Source organism: Carassius carassius, chromosome 9, assembly GCF_963082965.1.
Source record: "Carassius carassius chromosome 9, fCarCar2.1, whole genome shotgun sequence".
NCBI classification, from domain to species: Eukaryota; Metazoa; Chordata; class Actinopteri; order Cypriniformes; family Cyprinidae; genus Carassius; species Carassius carassius.
The window spans coordinates 16,183,895-16,209,042 of record NC_081763.1 but is presented as its reverse complement, the minus strand read 5'-3'; the positions used below and the strand labels follow the sequence as shown (position 1 = coordinate 16,209,042).

General features: G+C 36.7%; 1 protein-coding gene across 3 annotated transcripts; it reads right to left on the bottom strand.

The window, feature by feature from the left end:
- Positions 1-1,928: 1,928 nt before the first annotated feature.
- LOC132149082 (rho GDP-dissociation inhibitor 2-like) lies at positions 1,929-23,576 on the bottom strand. Of its 3 annotated transcripts, none has more exons than XM_059558007.1 (6): positions 23,422-23,576; positions 12,303-12,479; positions 8,059-8,142; positions 3,516-3,592; positions 2,609-2,672; positions 1,929-2,282 (listed from the first exon to the last, which is right to left on the bottom strand). In XM_059558007.1, exons 2-6 carry the CDS (start codon positions 12,472-12,474, stop codon positions 2,077-2,079), a joined length of 603 nt encoding a protein of 200 aa, XP_059413990.1. In that variant the 5' UTR covers positions 12,475-12,479; positions 23,422-23,576; the 3' UTR covers positions 1,929-2,076. The 3 variants fall into 3 exon arrangements, with proteins under 3 accessions (XP_059413990.1, XP_059413988.1, XP_059413987.1); XM_059558005.1 differs by having other exon boundaries at positions 23,322-23,450; XM_059558004.1 differs by lacking the exon at positions 23,422-23,576 and adding an exon at positions 18,667-18,798.
- Between the last annotated feature and the right edge of the window lie 1,572 nt (positions 23,577-25,148).

Sequence of the window (25,148 nt, the reverse complement as noted above, 5' to 3'; positions counted from 1 at the left end):
AACGGGAAACTTCTCAAAATAAGTGACTTTCCCCAAAACAAGGCAACACCTTTTAACTGTAACTTTTAAAACCTTTATCCTTTAAAGAAAAAAAAAGTATAAAATGATTCACTGCAACTCTAGCATATTTCATGAATAGACAAATCTGAAGAAGCTTTAAAAGGCGGATGACCAAGGCCAATTATCAACAGTGTATGTAATATAGTTGACTGTGATTTAACAACTTACGTTCTGGGAAGGCGGTTAATGTTGTGGCAGAGTCAAGTGAAGCGATAGGCTATAACAAAATACATGTTACTCTCTCCAGTGGTTTGTCTTATCACCCTTTAAACTTTTATTAATTTATTTTTTGGTTTTGTTTGCAGCAAACAGAAATAACGTTTTGTCATTGCAAGCCTTACTGCTAAGTGCTGTGTTTTGCATTTAATAAACGGTTACTAACGCTTCTAAACTAAACAGCAACATTAGAAACGAGATATACAAATAAGGATAGGCCAAACTTTATAAAAAAATACAAGATGAAAGGTTTAACAATTTTGACAAGAATTTTTTTAGTCAGGCAGCTGAAAAATGCCCTGATTAAATCTCCCTTTACTGCTGCCCCATTACATCACAAAGAACCCCCTAATTAACACGTTTTCAAAAGCAGCATCATGCAATACAGACCACAAGCAGACTAATGATGACATCCAATTATGAAGAAAATTTCAGTCACAATATGAATTTGAGAAAATATACATCATGTGATATATTTTGACATATTGTAAGGATTTAATTTGATCAAATACATCTTATATTTTGAATATGGAATCACAGCGTTATCAAAAATGACAATTCACAAAAAAGCTTTCAGTTAATATTTTGCGTGCTTTCTCATATTTGCCTTCCAATTGCTGACCAGCATTTAGCATTCAGCATTTGTCTCTCATAAAGGCATTACATAATGCACATGCCAGTTAGACATTTCCTGTGGCAACTTTTTTTGAAGAAGAAGAAATTTTATTCTGTAAAAAACAGTAAAACCCAATCATTTCCACAGAGTATTTTGAATATTCTGCAATATTATCTAATATTTTCGAATATGATATATGATGGTAGTAGGGAATTATTCAAGAGAAATCAAGATATTCTTGTGTCAGATAATAAAATCAGCGATGGAGATGGAAGTGTCAGGTAACAGTATCAGCAGACATATAAACAATAAATGTATTTATTTTGGAATGTCAAAAAAATTTAAATGAATCAGAGACAATCTAATATGAAAGCTAGATGGAAGACAGTTACAGACACCTGGATAGAAATGAACAGCATTTCAGGGAATGAGGACGGTGCTTGGTTATGGGCTCGACTGATGGTTTCCAGCTGAAAAGACCAGCAATATCACCAGCAAATGTTGCATTTTAGAAGCTGATGTTCCAGTCAGGACTAACCAGCAAGAAAATTCAACCAGAACTGTTTGCTGGTGAACAGCCAGACAACTTCATACTGGTTAAAGTTGATCTTTTCTACAGGGGTTTAATGCTCAGAAATACCTTCTTTTTTTTTCTTTTTTTTTGACAAGCAACACTTAGTACAAACCACATCCTACACATGTATTTATCAGGTAACAGCAGGCTGATTACATCATCAATAATACAAGAAAGTAGCCATTGCAGACACGATGGCTTCACATTCAAGCATGCACTGATCTGGTCATGGGCTCTGTAAAGAACTCTAAATGCAATTCAAGAATACAGACGTTGTAATATTTACATTTACAGTATACACTACAACCTGAGTGTACAGGCATGAGGGATTTCGTTTGTTGGTTACACTGTTGTTACATCTATTACAAAGTACTAAGTCACCTCTAATACCCTGCCAGTCACTGTATGTCCTCACCCGTTGATTACATCATACACGTAGGCATATCTTCATAATTTGTCATGTTTTTTTATACGACTAACTGTTATTTAATCATTTGCAAAGCCAGCTCCAGCTGCACATCTACCTAGCCTATGTCTCGGTTTTAAACATCTGTGATAAATTGGGTATGTTGCTATGCATCTGGGAGAGAGAGACAGAGGAAGAACCTCTTTACTCTGCACTGTCCCAGTCTTTTTTGATTTGCAGGTTCCACTCCCACGACAGATGGTCTGTCTTGTCGTCGTCTGTGAAGTAGGATTTGATGTGGTAGGTTCCCCGAACGATCATGCCCTTCGGAGCCTCCTCCACCGGGGTGAGAAACTCATGCTCCTCAGCTCTCGGTCCGTAGCTGCCTACCATGTACACTGCCTTGTCCACTACAGGTAAAGACAAATCAATGAGTCAAATTCTTAAAAAATAATCAATCAAAAGCTGTCCATATAGTCCTCTCCATACAGCTCAAGTGGATCAGTCATTGAGATTATTGACTGATTATTTTATTTTATATTACTAAATAATCTGAGGATTTAGCCTTGAGGACGTGTTTATCAGATAGTACTTTAAAATGGCATTGCAAAATGCTGATTTAGATCATGCACATGAAAACAGTACATGTATGTATAAAGATTTCAAATACACCCTTGATTCAAGCGCTCGCAGTGCCAATGCCAGCATTTAAATTCATGACTACAGCTGCTCTTACTTCGGATTCCTTTCCTGTAGGTCAGATGCACATATTTCAGTCCAGACACGATGTCCCTGTTGACCTAACGGGAACAGGTTGGATGAATTAGAATAAATATCATTAATTTAACATGTCAATTTCATTCTCCGGATATTCAACATGTTGTAGCACAGAGTCACCAGCAGAGGTCCTGTTAGATCCTTTAGGAATTCACTCTACATCTCATTACCCATGCATTGAAATAAAGATAATGTCTATTTCAGTATATTTGAACGTGAATTATAAAGCTCTTTTATCCTCTGTATAAAGGTCCATCTTTCCTGATGGTTCATGAGATAGAAAGATATTGTTGGAGTTGCTTGATCCAAAAGGGATTTTGTGAATAATTGTATTTTGCAGAAACATGATCTGGCATGACTCACAGTAAAGTAAAGTGATTTTAGATGCCAATTTAATTAAATGTTCTTGAGAAGACCGTTACGAAATACAAAAACATTTCAACATTAACCCTGTTTTGAAGCAAAAAAAACACAAACCCATTTTGTGCTTAGATTGTCCCCCAATCTGTACAAATATTTAATGTGGTATTATTATTTTTAGGTAATTTCAGCCTGGGAAAGAGTGTCAGTGTGTATTTCTGTATGCTCTACATGGTGCAGGATTGGTCAAGACAGGAAATTAACAATCTATCCACTTCTAGCCATGCATTTCATATCTTACAACACATGTGCTCTAAGCATGCAGAAGCTTGGGATCAATCTTTCAAGAGCATCGAAACAATAAAGCTTGCCCTTTTTAAACAAGATCTCATAATGACATAGATTTTAAGATAAAAATACACTACAGCATTTTTAGGCCACAGTATAAAGGAATAACCTGCAGACTGTTTTATGACAATTTTGTGTCCAAAAATCCGATTTTTCACCTTGAAGTGGATTTTCACCCTGTAGTCCACTCCCTCCTTCATGGTGAAGTTCTTCTTCTTCAAAGAATCGAGGTCACCTATGTAAACAAAAATAAACAAAAAATGTTTTTGCATCAGCCAGAGTGAAATTAATTGCAATTTAACATGGTTATAATCACATTTTTGAAGACATGCAGCCAAACTCAATGTCAGAATTGTAATTGTGAGCCTCTTTTGTTACAGGTCGCATCCTTCTGCTTGTAGTACAATGCAAAGAGCTTCCTTACAAAAGTGCAACTGCTGCGTTATCAATTTTGTCCCTTGAATCTGCCCTAAGTGCTTTGTAATGGATACTGAAAGAGACGAGAGGACTGAGAAATCAGAGATTGATACAATGAACAACATCAATGATGATTTGTGGGCTATTCACATGATGCCAAATGCCAGACTGTGTTCATTAGTGTCCTGTGCTCCACATCTCAACATTAAACTATATTAAAATAGAAAACAGTCATTTCAAGTTTTTATGGTATTTCCCAATATTACTGTTTAACTGTTTTTGACTAAATAAATGCAGACTTGGTGAATATAAGACAGTTACTTCAAAAGCATAAAAATGCATTATCCCAGACTTCTGAATGGTAGTGTACTGTATATTAAATTATTTTTTTTTAAGACGCAGCTATTTGCATTGAAATTCTGTGCTACAACTTTAAAATAACCTCAATCCATACATATAAACACTTTTCACTGTGCAAGAATCTGCAGGAATGCAGATGTCCCAGAGTCCTGGTGTAAGTGACAGCTGAACGTGGCACCTCACGGTGGGACGTCCACTGGGATGGAACACACTAACCAGACTGAGTTATTGATGGATGTGGCTGGGGTGGAGGAAAAAAAGACTGTGACAGCTAGTGGTGGATGAAGGTGGGGAGCAGAACCTGACTGCACTCCAGGCTTGAAAAGCACTCAGCATGACAGCAGAAGTTCTGCTCTGCTGACGTTCAGATTAGAGCAGCAGGAAGCCAGACCTTATCACAGTGCTCTTAATTGAATCCCCATCTGAGCAGTTGAATATTTTACAGTGTTTGTCACATCCCTTCTGAATAAAGCACAGAGGATGCACTCTTAAAGGAATAGTTCACCCTAAAACTTTACATTTGTTGAAAATGTATTCACCCTCAGGTTATCCAAGATGTGGATGAGTTTGTTTCTTCATTGAAACCAATTTGGAGAAATTTTGCATTGTCACTTGCTCTCCATCGGATCCTCTACAGCAGCCTTCTCTGAAAAAGCCCATCCCCTGTTGTCATCTCACATCACGTTTTTCAAAATAAAAAGCAATATTATGGGTACATATTAACCAACAGCAATGGTTTTGAAATTAAAAATGTCTTGATTTATTTGTTTATTACAAACATACAGCGTTTTGCTTCACCGGATATTAATTGATAATCTAGAGTTGTGTGGATTATTTGTAATGTTTTTATCAGCTGTTTGGACTCTCTTTCTGACGGCACCCATTCACTGCAGAAGATCCACTGGTGTATAGGTGATGTAAAGTGAAATTTCTGCAAATCTGCTCTGTAAATTATAAGCCAATTGTAATTTTTAGGTGAACTATTACTTTAACCCTGTTGGCTCTTTATTAAATTTTGAGTCTTTTCATGACTGTGCAAATATATGTAAATAAGCTATTTGGCAGTTACAGTTCAATTTACCGTCACATATATATGGATATGAAAAGACTGATTTAGAAATTCAGAACTGTTTTTTTTTTCCTTGGCAATGGAGGAAACAGATCTTTTAGTAAAGCGAGATTTAGTGAGTTATGTTGATGGTGATGAGGTGTCTGTGTTGATCGCTGCAGCAGTGGGAGTGAGGGTGGAACGGGGCACTCACATTCTCACCCCGACAGATTGCAGCTCCTCCAGACTGCTAGAGCCTCCACTGGGATCTTTCTTATTATCCATCTCCATCTATGCTCTCTCACTGCTGTGTGGGAGTCATACAAACGCCATACCAACTACAACTTCAGCAAACTGTGTTCATAACCAACACCCCTGAATCTTTAAGCTCATGGAGGGAATGAACAGATATCTCCCTCATGAACCTTCTCTCTCACAGTTACGATTGTTTGCAGATTAAAGAGAAGAAAACACTTATAAAAATAGCTTTAGGTTTGTCCAAATTGTTCAGAAATACTTGACATACGAGTTGACCTCACTGAAAGTTATTATCTAATTTAAACCTGTGAATGAACAAAGTTTTTTGAGAAATACACGTATTGCAGTTCAAATGTTTGCGGTCAGTAATTTTTTGGAAGAAATTAATACTTCTATTCAATAAAGATGTATTCAATTGATTAAAATTGAGACTAAAGACATAAAATTCAGCTTTGCCATTACCGTAATGAATTACATTTAAAATATATTCAAATAGAAAACAGTTTTTTTATCAAATACATACAGACTTGGTGAGCATAAGACTACTTAAAAAATGTAAAAATAAAAAAGACTTACAGATACCAAACTTATCCCAAAAATGTGTGTGTGTGTGTGTGTGTGTGTGTGTGTGTGTGATATGGACAGACAGATCTAGTTTACATGAACAGTAAGTGGAGCTAATCACCATGTTGTAAGGAGATCACACACACCACGATTCAACGCTCACTGATGCATACACAGACTAATGCTCTTGTCCAATCAGGATTATTTCATTACAGTGATTATCAGAGCTAAATTTAGTCAATTACAGATAAGGGATTTCATCTTTGTGATGTAAAAATGGTTTTGAGAGGCCTGGATGCTGCTTCTGTTATGTTAATATTGACATTGCATATGAGTATGTGCAAAGGGTCGACTTTAAGATGGAGGATCTCCAAGCTGAGATCCAGTTCTATAAGATGATGAAGCCTCTCCAGTCTGGAACTAGACTGGAGAACTAACTCCTTTGTGGGCAAAGCTGTATTTTCAGCAGTCATTTCTCCACTCTTCAGTGTCAAACTATCCTTCACAAATCATTCTGATGTGCTGATTTGGTACTAAAGAAACATTGATTATATTATTATTACTGCTGTTGTTGTTGTTGTTGTTATTATTAATAATAATAATTTTCTGTAATTTATGAATATGCTGTGACAAAATATTGATGAAACTAAAAGGAATGATCTATAAAAAAAAACAATAACTATCAATACCAAAAAACAAACAAACAAAAAATGTTGTAGATATGTACGATGTCATACATGGTTAGCTAAAATGACCATCTAATCTGCCAGCAGGGTGCCAGTAGAGAAAGAAAGCGTGATTTGTTCCCCTTGTGTCAGGGTAAAGGTAATTTAAGAATAAAAGTTGCTAAACAGGAAGTGCACATATAAAAGCGCTAGAAGGGCAACGCCTTCCTGTAACGACTCAAACAGCAGTCACTTCTGTTTTTGTTCAAAAAGAGGAAACGTGCTGGTGCATAGCTTTTTACGCTGTGAATGATGCTTTAGATTTTATATCTTAAAAGGTCTTCTAACTTTAAATCTCTGACTTAAAAAAAAGCCCAGAATCATCCCATCGCCTAGCAACCAGTTGCCCTTTTGCCGTGTTCCCGCTGTTAAAGAGAGGAATACACTGTTGAACGGGCTGAGGGCGAAGCGGAGGCCTGCTCTGACCATCAAAAGAGCCGACAGTCCCCTCCAGTGTATCGAAGCAGGGCATGGTTACATACAGCAGTGTACGCTGATTTGTGTTGCAGATCTGCCTGGCAGTGGAAGGAATGACATCATCCCTCTGAAGCCAGGGGAGGAGAAGCATCAGAATGCAGTGCAGAGCTGCTGAGCCTCTGTCAATAGTGTCAACTAAGCACATGCCCTTCCAGCTCTCCACCAGAAATCTTTGTGTGGACAATAGAGACCGCAGATTCAACCCACTTACCTCAACCCACAAGACTATTATCCTACGAATACTAATCATGCAAAGAATGCAAATTGGATGCTATTGATTTGAAATAGGGCTGTCAGTGTCTGTGTTGCTATTGTTAACTAAAACCGAACTATTACAAATCATTTCATTTGAATTCATTATTTGAGTAATACACAACTAAATGAAATTGTATAAGTTGTAGTAAAATTACTAAAACTAAACTGAAATAAAGTGAATTAAAGCTCTACTGTATAGAAATATTTTTTGAAAACACCAAAAACTAAACAAATCACATAACAAATTTACTGAACTAAGAATGCTACATTTTAAAATATTAATAAATGCTAAATGGTATAAGTAATACTAAAATAAATAACACTGGTCAGTGTAGTATTACTTTAGTTAGTAATATAATATAATATAATAGTTAATAATATAAAAAATATTGTGTGCAACATAATAAAAATAATGTATTCAAGTAAAAGAAATACAACAATCTCATTCAAGGGACTGTCACAGTCAGCATTTGTATATCTGATTAATCTGAATAATTAAGTCAATGATATTTTAATTGGTTCGACAGTCCTCATTTTTAGTGGATGATGTGTCAATCATAATCTCACTTGTTGAATAATGGTTCTGGAGAGACTCACCTGTCAGGTCCATGGTGATGGGTCCGGGGGCCTGGTCACACATCAGAGTGAGTCGGGTCACTTGAACATTAGGAATGCTGGGATCTACAATGAAATGAATAAAACAGATGAGAAACAGAAAAGATGTCTCCTCTACATTTATTATTAAACTATGCCTAAACTAGCTGCACTGGGATTAACCCACTTATTCATTAGAGAAGCCTTGCTTCCTTTGTGAAAAAAAACAACTGTGATTCTTAACAACTGTGACTGAGTTTACTGGGAGTAATATCGTCAGCATGTAGTGCAGCTGCATCTCTCTTAGACCAAGGTGATTTTCTGGTTAAATAACAGTTGTATTTGGTTGTTAACATGTTCTGAGTGGTTTTAGCACAGTATTATATAATGCTAGGTTGTTTCTAGGTGGTTGCTTACAGGCAAAATAAAAAAAAAGCCCACTTTAAACCTGAAAGATTTTCTGAGACATGACTCAAATCGGCCAGGTAAAAACGAAGTCTGATTGCTCTGCACAATTGAGTTATCATTCTTGTCAGTAGCATTGCAAGTCTGGCTGAGGAAAACACCAGTATCTGCCCATTCTTGCATATCCTGTCTATCCAGAATTACTGCCGATTCATCCATGCATTCATCATGAGTCTCGGACCAGAGGGGAGACACTTAGACTAGACCAAATTGAGTGAAAATAGGGAGGGGTAAACGGGGCCTTCATGTGCACCTACAACATACCGGCAGTGGCCAGTCAGTGTGTAAATAAGACACATTAATCATCTCAGGTATGTGAACATGAACATCATCAATTCAGGTTTGTGAAAAGACAGCTCTCTCCAGTCATACACTTCACACTCATTTCCTTTGTTTTATCTGTCGTCTATACGAAAAGCTGTGCTCCAAAACAGAGTAAGCTGCCTTAATTACTACAGCCAACATAGACGGCCTCCTAATGATCATGGATAGATTAAGAACACTCTACATAAGCATCGCAGGATCACATGACTCATGAATGAAATGAATAAAAATAGACTTTTATAAATACTTACAAATATTAGATAAAACAGATTTAAATTGAGTTTGATATTAGCATGTTCATAAGCTAAGAGAACGATACACAAATTTGCTAAAATTGATTTCAACAGTAAGACGTTAGCATGTTGCTAAACTAATGGGACAATTCTCTAATTACTCATGAAAATACATTTAAAAAATACACACAAATATTGGGTAAAACAGATTTCAAAAGAGATCAACATTAGCATGTTTGTAAGTTAATAAGACGACTGATTACTCATAAAACTATACACAAATATTGGGTAAAACAGCTTTCAACAGTTCAGAATTAGCATATTGCTAAGCTAATGAGATGACACTCTAATCATAAAACTACACAGCAAAAATATTGGTTAAATAAAACCAAACTATTTTTATCAATGCTTTTAGGAAGAGAACTAAATATTCATGCAGTAGCTATTATTATATTCATTATTTATTATACAATGTTGGCTTAGAATTGGGGGGGGGGTGTATCTTGAAAAGCAGCACAATTAAGTTTCCTAAATTTTCAACAGCCTATGAGTCTGGTAAGTGCCAATACTTCTTTCAAATTCAGCTCAGGAACAGAGCTACAGTGTTTCACTTCCTCAGTTTCTTGTTTCCTTAGGATTGCAGCACATTACAGAACCAGATGGGGGCTTCCAGGGTTTACATGGACACAGAGCTGCTTCAGGTTAGTGACCCTAGCATACTGAACTGTGATAGAGCTGCAGCTGCCACACCCCTTTAAAGGTACAGTTCACCCAAAAAAGAAAATTCAGTCATTAATTCAGTCATTCCAAACCTGTACGCTGTAATTCATTGGAAAATAAAAGGAGAATTTCTGAATCTTTTCCATACAACAATAGTGCATTGTGACTATGTCTGTCAAGCTCCAAAAAAGGACAAAAGAACGTTCAAAAAGCACCACAAAAGTGGTTCATATGCTATATTTTAACTCGTCTGAAGGCATACAATGACCATGTGTGATGTAATAAGTGACATTTAAATCTTTGTTTCCCTCCACCAAAGCTCTAACAACTTGAGGGAAGTAACATGAGAGTGAGGGTTTGATGTGTGAACTTCCGTCAAAGACATCCTGCAAAGCATGCTGGGCAGGTGACTAGCTTAAATTAGGCGCTTATCTCTGCTGTTCCACTGAATGATTGTTTCTGCAATGCCAAGAGGGAGCTAGTGGTGTAAAACTGCACATAACAAATTGTTGCTAGGGTCTCATTGATGCAGTGTTATTGATGCAGGGTGGGCTGGTTTTAAAAGTGGGAACTACAGTTAATCATTCACTGATGGCTACAAGTGCTGCTACCCGCTGCAGGCATCACTAGCAAAACTGCGCACCGGGGACTGCACACTCCAAACATGACTGATTACTCTGGCACAATCCTGCTATTGTATCTGAGGAAATCTTATGGCAAATTAATGGACATCAAGACCAACCTGCTTCATATTTCCAGTGTTTTCAGTCCCAGTGAGGGGGTAAAGGTTTAGTTTACCAAAAATGATAAATTAATCATCATTTACTCACCCTAGTGACCCATATTTTTTCCTCTGAGGAGCACAAAAGGAGATTTTTTTTAATAATGTACTGACCATTATCACTTATTAATTAGAAATGTTGCCTTGGTAAGTAACCAAAATAAGTACTAACTGGAAATAAATACAAACTAAAAATGAAATTCTAAATTAAACTAAAGATTCATATAAAACGAAATTACAAAAGCACTTAAAAAAAAAAAAAACATTAAACCAAAATTTAAATGAACTGATAATCTAAAAATAAAATTGAATTACATAAAAAACTATAAATAATGCTAAAATAACACCAGCCTTCACATGCAGGTTTGGAATGACATGAGGGTGAGTAAATCAAACCCCTAAATCAAACGTTCTAAGCCCCTGTGAGTCAGGAGGAAATTAATCTGCCTTTTATGCCTTTAGCAACACTGTATCAGCAAGTATTTCCAGTTAACACCTAAAGGATTTAGAATGTATACTTGGATTTTCCCTGTGGCAAAAGAAATTAGAATTGCTGGGCTTTGATCATAATATCACAGAAACAATTCTTCATGAAAGGAAACAGAAAAGAAACAAAGCTGTTTCGCTCAATAACTGAGCAAGAAATACAATAACTGATCTTATTATTAATACACTGTACAGCAGGACAGAATATCAAACGCAGATTATCCAGCGTAACAGTGAGTGGAATCATAATTCATGTTTCTCTAAACAACAAAGCAGTTCAAAGCTGTGCTCTTCAGACTGAGTGATAATCACCTTCTCATTTATTCGGTGAGTTAAGAGGATATTGTTTGGGGACTTTGAACCAAGACTGGAGTCCCCCAGGGGACCTGAATCAGTCTAGACAGCAAGCGGAGAAGGGAGAGCTGTCCCTGAAGAGCCGAGCTACAGTTTTAACCATGAAGACGACGCAATCTTCAGAAGATGAGATTCTTCGAAGCATTCATTATTTGCATACATTTTTAAATATGGGTCAAATGTAATTGGGATTCTAATTATTTTTTTGTTTGGTGAGACTGGGATCCACTAAAAATGTCAAATGCTCACTGGCACACCTCTTTTACATTTTTTAAAAACGTATTTATTTATTTATTTAACCAAAGTCTCTTATGCTCATCAAGGCTACATTTATTTGAAAAACAGTAAATCACAGTCAATTATTGTGAAATATTATTGCAAGTTAAAATAGCAGTTTTCTATTTGAATATATATTAAAATGTAATTTATTCTTATGATGCAAAGCTGAATTTTCAGCATCATTACTCCAGTCTTCAGTGTCACATGATCCTTCAGAAATCATACTAATTCAAATATGCTGATTTGGTACTCAGAAAACATTTTTTATTATCATCAATGTTGAAAACAGTTGTGCTGCTTTATATTTTTGTGGAAACCATCATGCATTTTTATTCCAGCATTCCTATATAGAAAATTAAAAAAATGTATGTGAAATAGAAAACTAACATTACAACTAACTAACATTACAAATGTCTTCACTGTCACTTTTGATCAAATTAATGCATCCTTATTTAATGAAAGTATTAATTTCTTTAAAAAAGATATCTTACTGACCCTAAACTTTTGAACTGTAGTGTATAAGTGATATTTACAATGAATAGTCTGCACATTCAGTAGGCGTGTTTTAAAACTATTTCCCTGGTTTTTAGTGAAGGTATACTAACCTGCCACCACAGGGCCTGAACCCAGGAGGGTTTGCTTGTACTTGTTCAGGCTTTCATCATCCTTGTCCAGTTCCTGGATCTCCTGCAGGCTCTTCTGAGCCGGAGCCTGGTAGTTCAGATCTGGCTCATCTTCATCCTCAACCACTGGCACTTCTTTATCTTTATCAGCCATTATGCCTGAGAAAAAACGGGGATGAAGGATGTTAGAAAGGAAAATAATATTCATCTATTCCTTCTCAGTATGTTTAAAAGGACATTTATATGCATCTTCAAATACAGATCAAGCTTATCACAATTTCACAATTACACAATTTCCTTTTGAAAAGTGACTGTTAAGAGCATAAAATGTCCAGATATTGAACTATTAGTGTAAAAATCTAGTGTGAATCTAGAGCTGTTAAACTATATGGTTTGTGATGTTCTATGTGATTCTTTCATGGTTCTACAGACATGCAACGCTCTGATTAAAGACAGACTGAATGCATTTTCTGTTATCTTTCCACCTCTCACACATTGTTTAGCCTTGAAACGCAAACCAATTCAGATTTGCTAACACAGTTTAAGACAACAGATTTGCACATTTATCTCTTTTAATATTCAGAATCATTTGTTGTAATCCTCTCGTAGCAGAGCAATACACTCATCTTCGATGCTGATAACTTCTATTCAGCTCATTTGAGAGATGGTTCCTAGCTAAATGGCCACAGTCTCACAATAAATATAAGAGCAACTGAACCTTCATGTAGTAGCTGTCCCTGTTTAATTATAATGAGCCAGTCTGGTTTTAGCCCATCTCTTTAAAGAAATCATTGTTTTTATTAATTCACCCACATGTCAAGACATTGAAAAATTTGTTTTTTATTGTCACAACCAACACACCACGTTTCAGCCTAACAGCTAATAATTACCAGAGACTATCGCAACTCGGCGAGCAGACAGCTGAGGTATTACTCCTCAGAGAAAAAGAGGAAAATAAAGACCCAGAAAGCTGCTATCCATGCAGAAGGCCAAGAACAGGGACAGCAATTTGTCATATGAATTAAGAGAGCTGTATTGTAATGTCCACATAACACCCCAAGAGAAGCAGTCGGGTGTAAGTGTTGCACAGAAATACAGCGTACAAAATGGGGCCTAAAACTCTTAACCTTCAGAAATTATTAACTGCCAACCTCAGGAGGTCAAACTCAATATTATATGAGCGGTTTTATTTTCTATATAATTTCTGAGTTGTGGAGTTCTTGCAACCCTGTTAGACAAAGTCTGACATGTGTAAATACAGTTTTACTTCTGGATTTGGGCAATTTTGTAATTTTCTATCAACTAACTTTGACTAACAAATACTTAATCAATCAATAAAATAGGACAATAATTTTGGTAATTAAAATATATTTAAAATATTTTTTTACTAAAATGTATTGAATATCAGTTTAAAGGTCGCTACAGATATTTGATGGATTTAAAACTAGATATAGTTTACATTAGATAATAGTTTATCAAGAATCTCTTATAGTTCTTCTCACAAAAATAAAAAAATGTGCCTCTAATACGTAAAAAAAAAAAAAAAAAAAACACTGCACCCCAACGTTTACCAAATGATTGGATTAGTGACAACTTCTAAAACATGACATCATCACTTTCATTAGCCAGGGTGAGAACAAGTGAAGCTGCTTAGAGGATGGATCAGGACAGAAACACCCCCACCCAGGTTTAAATGTTTGTCCTGTCTGGTTTTATGAACCCTGTGTCGATGCTGTCTAGTCCAGATCTGCCTCAGCAGCCATGGAAACATGCGTACATCCTCCTTCCCAATGATTATCAAGAGTGATGATGAACATTCTTTACATTATGAAAGGAGAACGAAAACCCTAAGTGCTGTAATGTGAAGGCAAATGCAGTAATGGAAGGACGGGGCTATAAAATCTGATCTGATGGAATCAATAGAGGGTTTTTGAGGGTTACGCTCTAATACGCCATTAGTTTTATAAGAGCGATTTTCACTCATTCTGTCTAATAAAAATATACACCATCTCCTTTTCTACTGTATAGCAGTAGCTCAAGGACCATGACACTCATATGCGGCTGTATATAAAGACGGGGAGCCAATTTCCTCCAACAAATAGGTAGGAAAATATGGGAATGAAATCTGTGTCTCTACATAATTTGAACCTGCAAAAAGAAAGAGAAAAAGAAAAACACTATCCAGGAAGACAATTTGAGGAAGGACAAGTAGGTCAGATTATGGTTTATGAAGAAGGTGCACACAGGTGCATAATGCTGTTGAGACATATGGCATACTCCAGCTGCAGAAGACAAATTGAGCCAATTAACCTACTAATTAGTGAGAAATAAACAATCTGAATGTATACAGAAGAACATGGTAATGAAGTGTGAGAGGGGAAATCTGGCTATGCATAAATATGTATTAATCAATAGTCAACTCTTGTGCAAAATGAAAACGCCTGAACTGACTGCAGCATTAACCATAAACTGTATAAAAACATGGACGTAGTGTCTGTGATGTCACCCGAGGTTTTCTGAAGAGCATTTTTGAAGCTCAAAGTAGGCGAAGCCGGCCGTCACCATCTTGGCAACACGTCACTGTGTGTCACTCCCAGATCATCGAAAATGGGCAAAAAGGCGGGAGCTGGTTGTTGAAACCACGCCCACCTAGCACGACGGCAACGGTAGATTACAACGGTAATCTACCTGTCACTCAAGAGGCCACGTCCTTAATTATGCAGGACTTTAAGGCTTAATATAATTTAATTGACCAGCCTCTAGTGGCCAGTCGATGAATTACAGTTTTAGTCAGTTCCTTGTTGGCTTCACGAGAGAGAGCGGAAGGCTGCCGCTTGGCATTAACATTGCAATATTTACTGAAGTGTGGCCATTTTTTTGCACACTGGTGTCCTTTGGACCAATATCCTGAGCATAATAAGGCTATTTAGTTAATTTCCCCTGTGCAATTATAGCTTAAATATTGCTAGAAAAAAATGCACACCAATTAAATATCTCGTACACCGAGCTGAGATTGACTATAAGGAGGCCTGGTCACCATGAATAAATGACTGGACTAATTGGGCAATTTAAAGCATATCCAAGAGCCAATGCCAAGATTCTCAATGTAAATTACAAGCAAAATGAACTATGTAGTGAGGGATTGCAGTTAAGGATGATTATAGATAAATTTTCATGGCATTTCAGGGCATGTTTTTATGCATAATGATAATGGCATCTCAAAACTGTGATGTGAGACATATTTATATTGCACTTTAAAGCAGTAAACATCACTGTTCTCCTCTGAATGTACACAAGCTAACAGCTAATCAGTTGCAGTTGTTCATAATGTGACTCAAAGAGAAAAATAGCAAACCACTAATTGAGAAGCACTGAGACTCGCTCCCATTCTCACAGTGGCCACTAGTAAGAGGTCATTTTTATTATCAAAGAGAAGAATCACAGTAATTACCCTTGCTCAGCTGTGATAAAGCTTTTTTAATTGGCTTTCCCCACCCCTCCTGAGATCAAATTTCTGAGTGAAATCTGTGAGGTGCAGCATCTCAAGCTTCAAAGGCAACATGCTTTGGTCCGCTTTGATCGGTAGAAGCAGTTAAATGCCTGGCTATGTTGTGATGGATAGCATGCTGGTTTTTGTCTGATGGCGTGCTGCAGGTTTCAATGCACAGCTAATGAGGTGGAGTGTGAATGAACAAACACTGCTGACAAACTGCAGTCTCTCATACTCAACACACAACAGCTGTACACCCAAATATACAGTGGATTTTCAGCAGATGAATGGAAGGCCCTCTAGGGTTTCTAAACACCACACAAACCTTACCCTTTTCAGGCTAACATGAATGTAAGACTTGCAAAGGGCAACAAATCCCTAAGGGTGTAAAAATGTCAAAAACCACAAGAACACTGACTATGTTGTTGTTCACTCATTTATGTGTCAAAGTATGGCATGCCATAGTAAATATTTTTTGTCTGAATATCTTGGCTGAATTTATGGGCACGGATTGCTCTAAAATGGAAGCCAACTCAGCAGCTGGTATAACTGAATTTCTTTAAATGTATATTAACACTTTCAACTACTCTGCAACCCTCACAGTCCTGCACTTTCACAATTACTGACACCACGCAGCTTCTCTGCTAATCAAACTGAGAGCAAAGCAGAGAGTGATGCATATCAGCAAACAAACACAAACCACAGCAGGTCAGAAACCTGCACAATGCTTTCACAGACTAAACGCTGCAATAGGTTTCAGTTGTAAACGTACTGAAAAAGAAAAAGAAACATGCAGCATGAATACACATATTCACAAGATGATATCAAAGAAAAATAAGAAGAAATTCAATGAATAATGCAGGTCCAGAAGAACTCTATATATTTTCTGTTTCTTTTTTTCTTGATTTTGAGAAGAAAAAAAAATGTAGTAGTACATGTAAAAGTTGGGGACTAGGCTAAGTGACATTCAAATCCTCAGGATTGTTAATCAGATTGCTGATGTCATTTGAGAAACCACAGCTGAACACCTGACAGGATGTAGGGAAGTGAAATGATGCATGTGATCTTCCTTATTCATACGGCCTTTGCCTTACAGGGTGCACAAACACATCAGCTTTATGAAATCTCTGTTTCTCCTACATGCAGTCTAATTGATTTACTCCTTTAAACATGTGTCAGGTCTATGATGTGCAGCCATCCATCACATTGCAGAAGCAGCTGAGGCTCATTGAGTTGTGATGCAGCTCTGCCGGGCCACAGGGGGTCTTCGGGTGTCAGCACCTGCAGTCCGGCAGAGAGAGAGAGCTGAGAAACCAGTTAGTCTCTTGGATCGGTTTCGTGAGCCTTCTTTAACTCAACTGGAATCACCCTGTTTGATTCTGGCTACTCAAATCCAGTTTGGTTTTGGGGACTGAACCACACTGTCTGTATATCCATATACAGTGTTGTCAAAATCCAAAGTATCAATACGAAGGTGTGGTCATATTTCCCATTAATTGGTGAAATTTCAAAAGGGAAATCCAGTAATTCCAAAATCAAGAGATTTGTGTGAGGGCGGAAAAAATTGGTCGGGATTTTCTCACGCTGACCAACAAAAAGCTTCTTGGTTTGAAACTAACACCTGTGCGAGCAGTGCTTAATACATCATCTTTAAAGTACTGACAATGGATTTGTACACTAATTTCGCTAATGGGACCAAACCTTAAGACATTCCAAAATAACAGATTTTAATCCGATTTCATACAGATTGGAAAGAATCGAGTTTGTAAACTTTGGATTTTATGTGTTGTTTTGCTATTCAGACTACAAAAAGCAAACAGATTAGAGTCAGATACAAGAGATATAGATTTCATCAGTGGTCTTGTGACAATTCATAACTACTTTACATTTTCTTAACCTGGAATTCTCATTTGTACAATTTTATGCAACCTGCTCATGCCCCATTAAGTTTAGGCTAAGTATAGGTTCATGCTTACTTTTTTTAAAGTCTAAAAATCACACATTTTCATAAGAATTACATCATACAAATTGATACTAAATTCCAACTTCTTAAAATATTGCTTTTTATCATAATATAATGAAACATATGTTTCCCTGTCCATAGAATTAGTCAGGTAACAGCTCAAAACACCAGCAAAACTGCACACCTGTGCACAACATCAAATACTTCCATTGAGATAAATGGGAATGTTTATGGAGAAGCCATACTGATTAGGAATCTCAGACAGCAAAACCACACAGAGATATGATCATTTACTCTTCACTTTACACATAAAGACAGCTGTTCGTCTGTCACACTTCATTACTTCCTAGATATCAAAGTGAAATGGAGACACTAAGAGAGTGGAAAATGCTAATAAAGAGGTAAATTGGGAGTGAGAAACACTGGATTGGTGTCAGTAGGCAGAAGCTCTGCAGAGTGAAGCCATGAATGCTTAACATCTGTGACATTTAATTACAAGCAAACATTATGATCACACACATAAAGCAATGTTGTGAGAGCAACAACCGATTGATCAATACATATTGATTATTCCACATTTGCTTGTTGTAGGCTAACTGCATCACATGCCAACAATACAAATGTCTTCATCCACAGAGAAAGTCATCACACAAAATGATCACACAAATGACTTTCTACTTGATTTTAAAAAAGTATTTACATTTTTCAATTGGTTTTATGACACATTGCAACTTCTAAATACCATGCAAAATAAGCTTCAAACTACTTTAGAGCATTCCAAATGCACACATTCAAATTCATTTTAGTATATTTAGTTATTTTTTTATATGTATATATATGATTTCAGGTTTCAACATTCTAATCATAAAAGATAACATAAAATGCATTCTCACCTCTGTAGCAAACTGTTAACCAGAGCAGTTCAATTAACTGTCCACCAAATTCGCAAACATCCAAGCCCAACATTGTAAGCTCTTTTACCACAAGGTTTCCCCCCCCAAAAAAAAATACAAAAAATAAATTACCCCAAAAAATTTCAAGATAGCACACCTGTGGTACAGAAAAAATGTGTCTTAAACACATTCAAAAAAGAATTCACAGCAGCATCCCTCCTTCCGTCACAAACAAAAAAAACTGAATCACTGGGTGTGGGTTGGCTAGAAAGAGAGAGCGCAGGAGAGAGCGAAGAGAGAGATAGTAGGGAGCCAGAACGTGAGAGATGGAGAAAGTAAGGGAGTGTACAAATGCACAAACGATCTTTGTGTAATCCGTGCTGAAAGAACAGCCGTGGCTGAAGTGTTGGCAATGAGACAGTAACGTGGGAACAGTATTCCAGTCTGCAGATGCTATTGATTCCACCGGCATGAGAAGCAAACCCTCCGCCTCAGTTCAGCACGCCTCCCAACCCCATCACTCATTAGACAGGAGACTGCGATGATCTCATCCTCTTCCTCACATACATTCACACACAAACACACGGTTCCTTTCCCCCTCCATTCTCTTTATTCTCTGTTCTATTTCTTCTTCACATTCCCTCTCTCCAGAGACACTTATTATTCTTACCATCCCCCGTTTTCTATCAACTATTATATTTTTCCCCTTTTATCTCCCCCTTCTCTCTCTTTCTCTCTCTCTCTCTCTTTCTTCCCTTCAGGGGCAACATGCTGGCTGGACTGTTTTTTACCCTCTAGTCAAAGATGACTTTCTGTCAGTTTTCAGTTCTCCAGCACGTCGCTCTGTCATCTCTCTCAGGGGTCATCAACCTGTCGGAGGTTACTCTGGGCGTGCCTCTGCATTTCACGCGGCCCTGATGCTCTGCCGTTGGTAGCGTCTTGCTAAGTGGTGCTGCAGTGCATTGCTAAACCTTTTTTCAAGAGACTTGTAGGGACGGTTTATGTGTGCCGACCTATTACAGCATACAGCATTTTGTCTGGCGCAAAGCTTACAAACAGCACATGATCTGATGTGTCAACTTGTATAAATACTTATTACAATGAACCAATGAGCCATTGGGGCCATGTGTTACAGTGATTTTTCCAAGTGCAAAGGATGATCTTAGGAATGACACTAAGTGAACTGTTGTAAAATCACTGTAACAAACAGTTTGTGTGGGTTTATTGTCATTAGTGAAGTCAAAAAACAGCAATGTGACAAAAGGCGCCAAGGTTAAAAAAGTTGGATTTAAGGCTCATTCACATCACAAATGATACCAAAAACGGTAATGAGAAATAAATTATTAAAAATCTTTCTAAATTCTCATTTGTTGAGAATAAGGAATTCTACACCACTACAATAATGATAACGAAACACAGTTGGAATCACTCTCCAATTTTTTTTTTCCATCTGATGAACAATAAATACTTTGACAACCAAACATAATCCACACTACTTTAAATAAATCAAGCATTTAATGCTGCAGACGACAAAAAACATGCACTTATAACAATCTGAACATTACAATGCATTGATGTTGATGCTAATATAGTTACTGTATAATCTCAGCATCAGACGTCACGCCAACGGACCACTGGATAAATGTCTGGTGTATATGGGACACAAAAGTGGAAACAAAAGTGTCAAAGTATCATCTGATTGATTAAATTCTACAGGATTTCTGGGAGACATGTGTGTCACGTTCCACCTGGAAACAAAGATGATGTGCCACCAAACCCCCTCACAAAAGAAGAAAGCCATCGAGTTTACAACTGTGACGATGACAACTTATTAGGATTCAACTAAATGCTGGATATTCAAAAGTATGTCCAATATTTTAAGTTCGCGACATAGAATCTTTAAAATACATCCGACAGTTTTACACACTGGTCTGTTATTTGGCCCCATTTCCACAGCCCAAAACGTGACGCTGGACGAGACGAACTGTGATTGGTTGTTTGACATGTCAGTCGAACGGCCTCAAGGGTGGGCCTTGGCCAATGAAAGCTGCCATAGATTACAGACCTTCAGCCACCAGTCTGAAAGTCTGGCTATGCAAGACTAGTTATTGTATAGTTATCGTTCTTGGTGTGATAGAGCCTTTAAATTCTATTTTAATTCTATTGGCCACACAGACAATATAAGTTTGGAGAAATAATATAAAATGTGCAGCTATTATTTTGGCTCATTCAGTCAGAATGTCTATCCATTTTATAAATTAGGTTCACTTTGCACAAATGCAACATACATGTACTTATAAAAATCATAATCATAGAACATGCTCAGAAGGTTAAGGGCTAGGTTATGCGCACAGCCAAAGAAAACTAGACATGTGAAGAGTTCAGATGCAAAAGCCTCTAAGTGCCATCTGAAATTTTCATCTAAAATTTGGATTTTTATCAACCTCCTATGCTTAGGTTGAGTCATTTTACTTTAATGGCAATGTGCAGGTCCTTTTCCAGGCTATTAAAGTGAAATAACTGAACATAAATATAGGAGCCTGATACTATGAACTATCCCTTTAAACTGATTCTAATTAGATTTTAAAGAGACTTCATTTGTGGTTATTCTTTCCAACTGTTTAGGCTTCACACTGTAGTCGACTAGCACAATATGACTTGACGGTTGTTCACATCAAGTGTCTCTGAAAAGGAATTTGACAGATTAAACAACAGATCTATCAAACTACACTAAGCTGAGATCCCAAGTCTGCTGCTATCTGAGCAGCCAGTGATTCTCAATAACTGCCTCTGCAACACATAAAAAAACTTCTTGAGGGGCTGCCTCAACTTACTAGGAGGAAAAAAAAATCTGAAACGACTAATCAAGAAGTCATGCAAGCATACAAAATAAGATCTCTCTGCTTGCACAAACAGGAAGTAGCATGAGTAGGCTTTTCATTTCAACCACAGTTGGTGTAGATCAGTGGCACGCTCTAAGCAATATCCTGAATGTGCTCATAAATTGGGTCTGAAAGGCAAATAAATTTAAACAAGCATAGACACAGAAGCACGCTGGCGTAGTACTGAACAGTTCTGCTTGAGACTTGTTCTGAATCTAGCAGCTCTGTTCCTCTCCGGAAGTTCTGCTCAAGCCTAGGCCTGAACGACAAACACCCCAAGAAGGAAGTGAAAGGGCTATCTTGATCAATAGACAGTTCATGTTTATCAAAGTATGCCAGTTAATACACACACAGCTTCCCCTTTAAAGATCTGTCAGACATTGTGATATTTTTGGCTGCTTCTCCAGTGACTGGCGTTGAAGGCTGCAGAAACTCTTGTTTATTTGTGTGGAAAAACAGGGTTAGCTCTTCATTTAAAATGAAAAGTGCTAAAAAAGAAAACCTAAAGAGATTTCATTGCTACAAAAATCATTTCCACACTACCTTCTATAGGCTATTTATCAGCTCTGTGATGCACCATGACGTATGTCGTCTACTGCACTCATTATAAGTATGAGGCTAAAAAGCACTGTGAGAATTTTCCATTCCATTTACACCCCCCTAAACCATGTCAGTGCAAACTGAGCTTTCAGGAAATAAACACATCATATCTGAATTCTCTAGAGGCTGCAGTAAAATAGCAACAGACATTCTCGAGCTGATGAAAGTATGCCAGTTTGGCTATGAAGACACTAAACAACACCATATATAGCACTGGCTATGTGAAGTATGTGTAAAATATTTTTTAGAGAGAAGACACTGTGAGTCAGATTAAACTGCTACTGAATGATAAGACAAAGCATTGAATGAAGTCAGAGAACACTAGCAGAGAACACGGATTCACCAGCACTTTATTATCCATGCACAAGTAAAGATTAATCATATTTTAATAGTCAAATCAAATGCCAAAAAAAGAGACATTTATGACCATTTAAATGCAAATATTTAATTATTTTAATGTTTTTTTTTTAATGCTCACAGCTTTTTGGAATACTTGGTCATAATTGATCAATTGCAACTTTCAGCACTCAAATGTTTATGAATAATAACTAATGTTTTAGGTCCATGCAACATAACAAGTAGGATAATGTACAGCCAATTGCTCATAATTCCATTTTTTGTGATAATTTTAGAATGTCTGTACATTATCCCTTAAACACCAATTTGAATTTTCTCATTCTGCTCAATTTTATTTGCATTTGTTCATTCATGCTTATAGATTGATAAAGGATGTCAGTGCCTGTAGTGTCACAGAAGGCAGTCAGAACAGGATCTCAGTTCAGTCTTTTCGTTACAAGAGGATGTGGTTGCCTACGACCTTACCAAAAAAGTACATTGAACGTGAGATGATGGGGCTAATACTGCATTTGTGGCAGTTTATTAATGAAATTATCATCAGTCAGGAGATTATATATATATATATATATATATATATATATATATATATATATATATATATATATAAGGCCTACATTTAACTGTGTGAATTGAAATCTTGTGAATAAAGCAGGAAAATCTAAAAGTTTCTCCAAACTTCTAATTCAGTGATCCCATTTGAGAAAGGCAATCGTAAAATTAAAATGAAAATAATAAAGATCGCATTTCCTTACATTCTTAAAAAAAAACATTTGACTGCGTTAAAATATAATCAGCATGCATTTTTGTATTGTTTACATCGATGCATCACTTCTTTGCCGCGAAACGAGCCGTTTCTAACACTGCAAACAAAGTTAAAGAGTTACTAAAGTGATAAAGTAAAGTAAAAGTGTCTTACCGCCTAGTCTCGTCTTGCAGAAATGTAGATGCGGATGTTCAACAGTGTTTCAGATCATGTGTGTACCAGGAAATCAAGTTTACCAATCACATCGCTTCAACGCCTCACGCGAACACACAGCTGCTCAGGCGACCACCAGCCAGTAGCCTACTTCAAGTTGTTTTACGGTTTTGTAAATATTGCCATTTATGTTTGTAGTTACTTTGAAATGATTGTCACATTATTATTAATGGTAAAATTATGTATATAATATATGTATAGGTTAACAGAGTTTAAGTAACACAGGACAGGCATGAGTAAATGAGACAGTAATTGTCACACGTGTGCTGCAAAGCAAACAACTGCAACGTTAGCATCGTCAATCTGATATTGTGTAATCAAACACATCTATCAAACTTTTTAAAAAAATCAGATGTACAACTGGGATGTTCATTATGGAATGCCTGGCTGCATATAAACTCTTATTATCCTAAACTGAGGAATCAGTGTGAGTTCAGCCCTGTGCTTTCTCAACATTCCAGTGTGCAGCAGCGTCTCAGCAGCACTAGCAATGAGCTCCTAAACATGCCTTCTGCACAGACTCATCTGCTTAAACATATGACACAATCTTTGTCTCAACATGTCTGTAAATTCCTCGACGTGCTTCTCGACGTTTCTTATGCCTGCTGCAAAAAGCTGCTCTCTTTCACTTAGTCTAGAAACGTGCTTCAAAACGTAAACCGACATAGCCTGTTGTTAAACGTTGCTTAATTGCAATTTTACACAATTAATACATATCTTAAAATAAGCCTAATAGTTCTACATTGCTAAATGTGAAGTTATAAATTATGAATGCAAATTATGATGAACACTTAAATAAAATTTGTGAATATAAATTTGTGACGCCCTGGTCGTATCTAACACATTCATCAAAATCGGTCAGTTATTGTATTAGATTTTGTTTCATTCATGTGTTTAGTATAGTATTTAGTATACAAAAAATTTATTTTGTGTTGTATGGTAACATTAGATAGAAATGCTGAAGAGCCTAGTTTAGCCTTAAGCCACAGCTTTTATCACCTGCCATACCTGTTTCTTTTCTCCAGAAAAAGAATATGCTATACTACTGGTTCTCAATCTCTTTGATTACAAGGACCCCTATTGTCCGAGACAATATTCAAAGCCCTTCTGTACAATCCAGCGTCTGTTGCAGTGATTAAAACTAAGTGACATCTCAGATGTGGTTTCACCAGAGTGAGAAATATGATGCCAGTTTACCTGATCTTGATTTTTAGTTTGAAGCATTTGAATTAAGTTAGATTTAATATAAAATTAGTCTTGTGAATTTGTCCTGGTTGAGAACCACTGTTTTGCTGATTATCAGACTACTTTATTGTGTAAGCTCTTATTAAGTACCTTACTACCCCCTTCTGTTTAATAATTGAATACCATCTCTCCATCCCTGCTTTGCAGTTTGATATCTGCTTGTATCACTCTTTATCTTATTTTGATTATTTTATCTTATTCTTTATCTTATTTTGTATGTATATCTGCTGACTGCTGCTAATAATAATAATAATAATTTTTACTTTCTTAAGTCAACACTAACTTACTATTTAACACAGAAATACCATCAGACACTGATTTGAGACCAATCTAAATTACTCTTTCTCACTTTTATGCCATTGCCACAGAAGACTCTCTGCAGATCTCGGAACTACACTTTAGGAGCTCCATGAGATTATAGT

Bases quoted from the DNA above. Each gene is read 5' to 3' on its own strand.
- LOC132149082 (XM_059558004.1), bottom strand. From the start codon at position 18,739: ATGTTGGGCTTGGATGTTTGCGAATTTGGTGGACAGTTAATTGAACTG. The intron at 2,673-3,515 runs GTGAAAAATCGG...TGTTCCCGTTAG, and splicing joins GGGTGAAAATCCACTTCAAG to GTCAACAGGGACATCGTGTC. The intron at 2,283-2,608 runs GTAAGAGCAGCT...CTTTACCTGTAG, and splicing joins CTACAGGAAAGGAATCCGAA to TGGACAAGGCAGTGTACATG.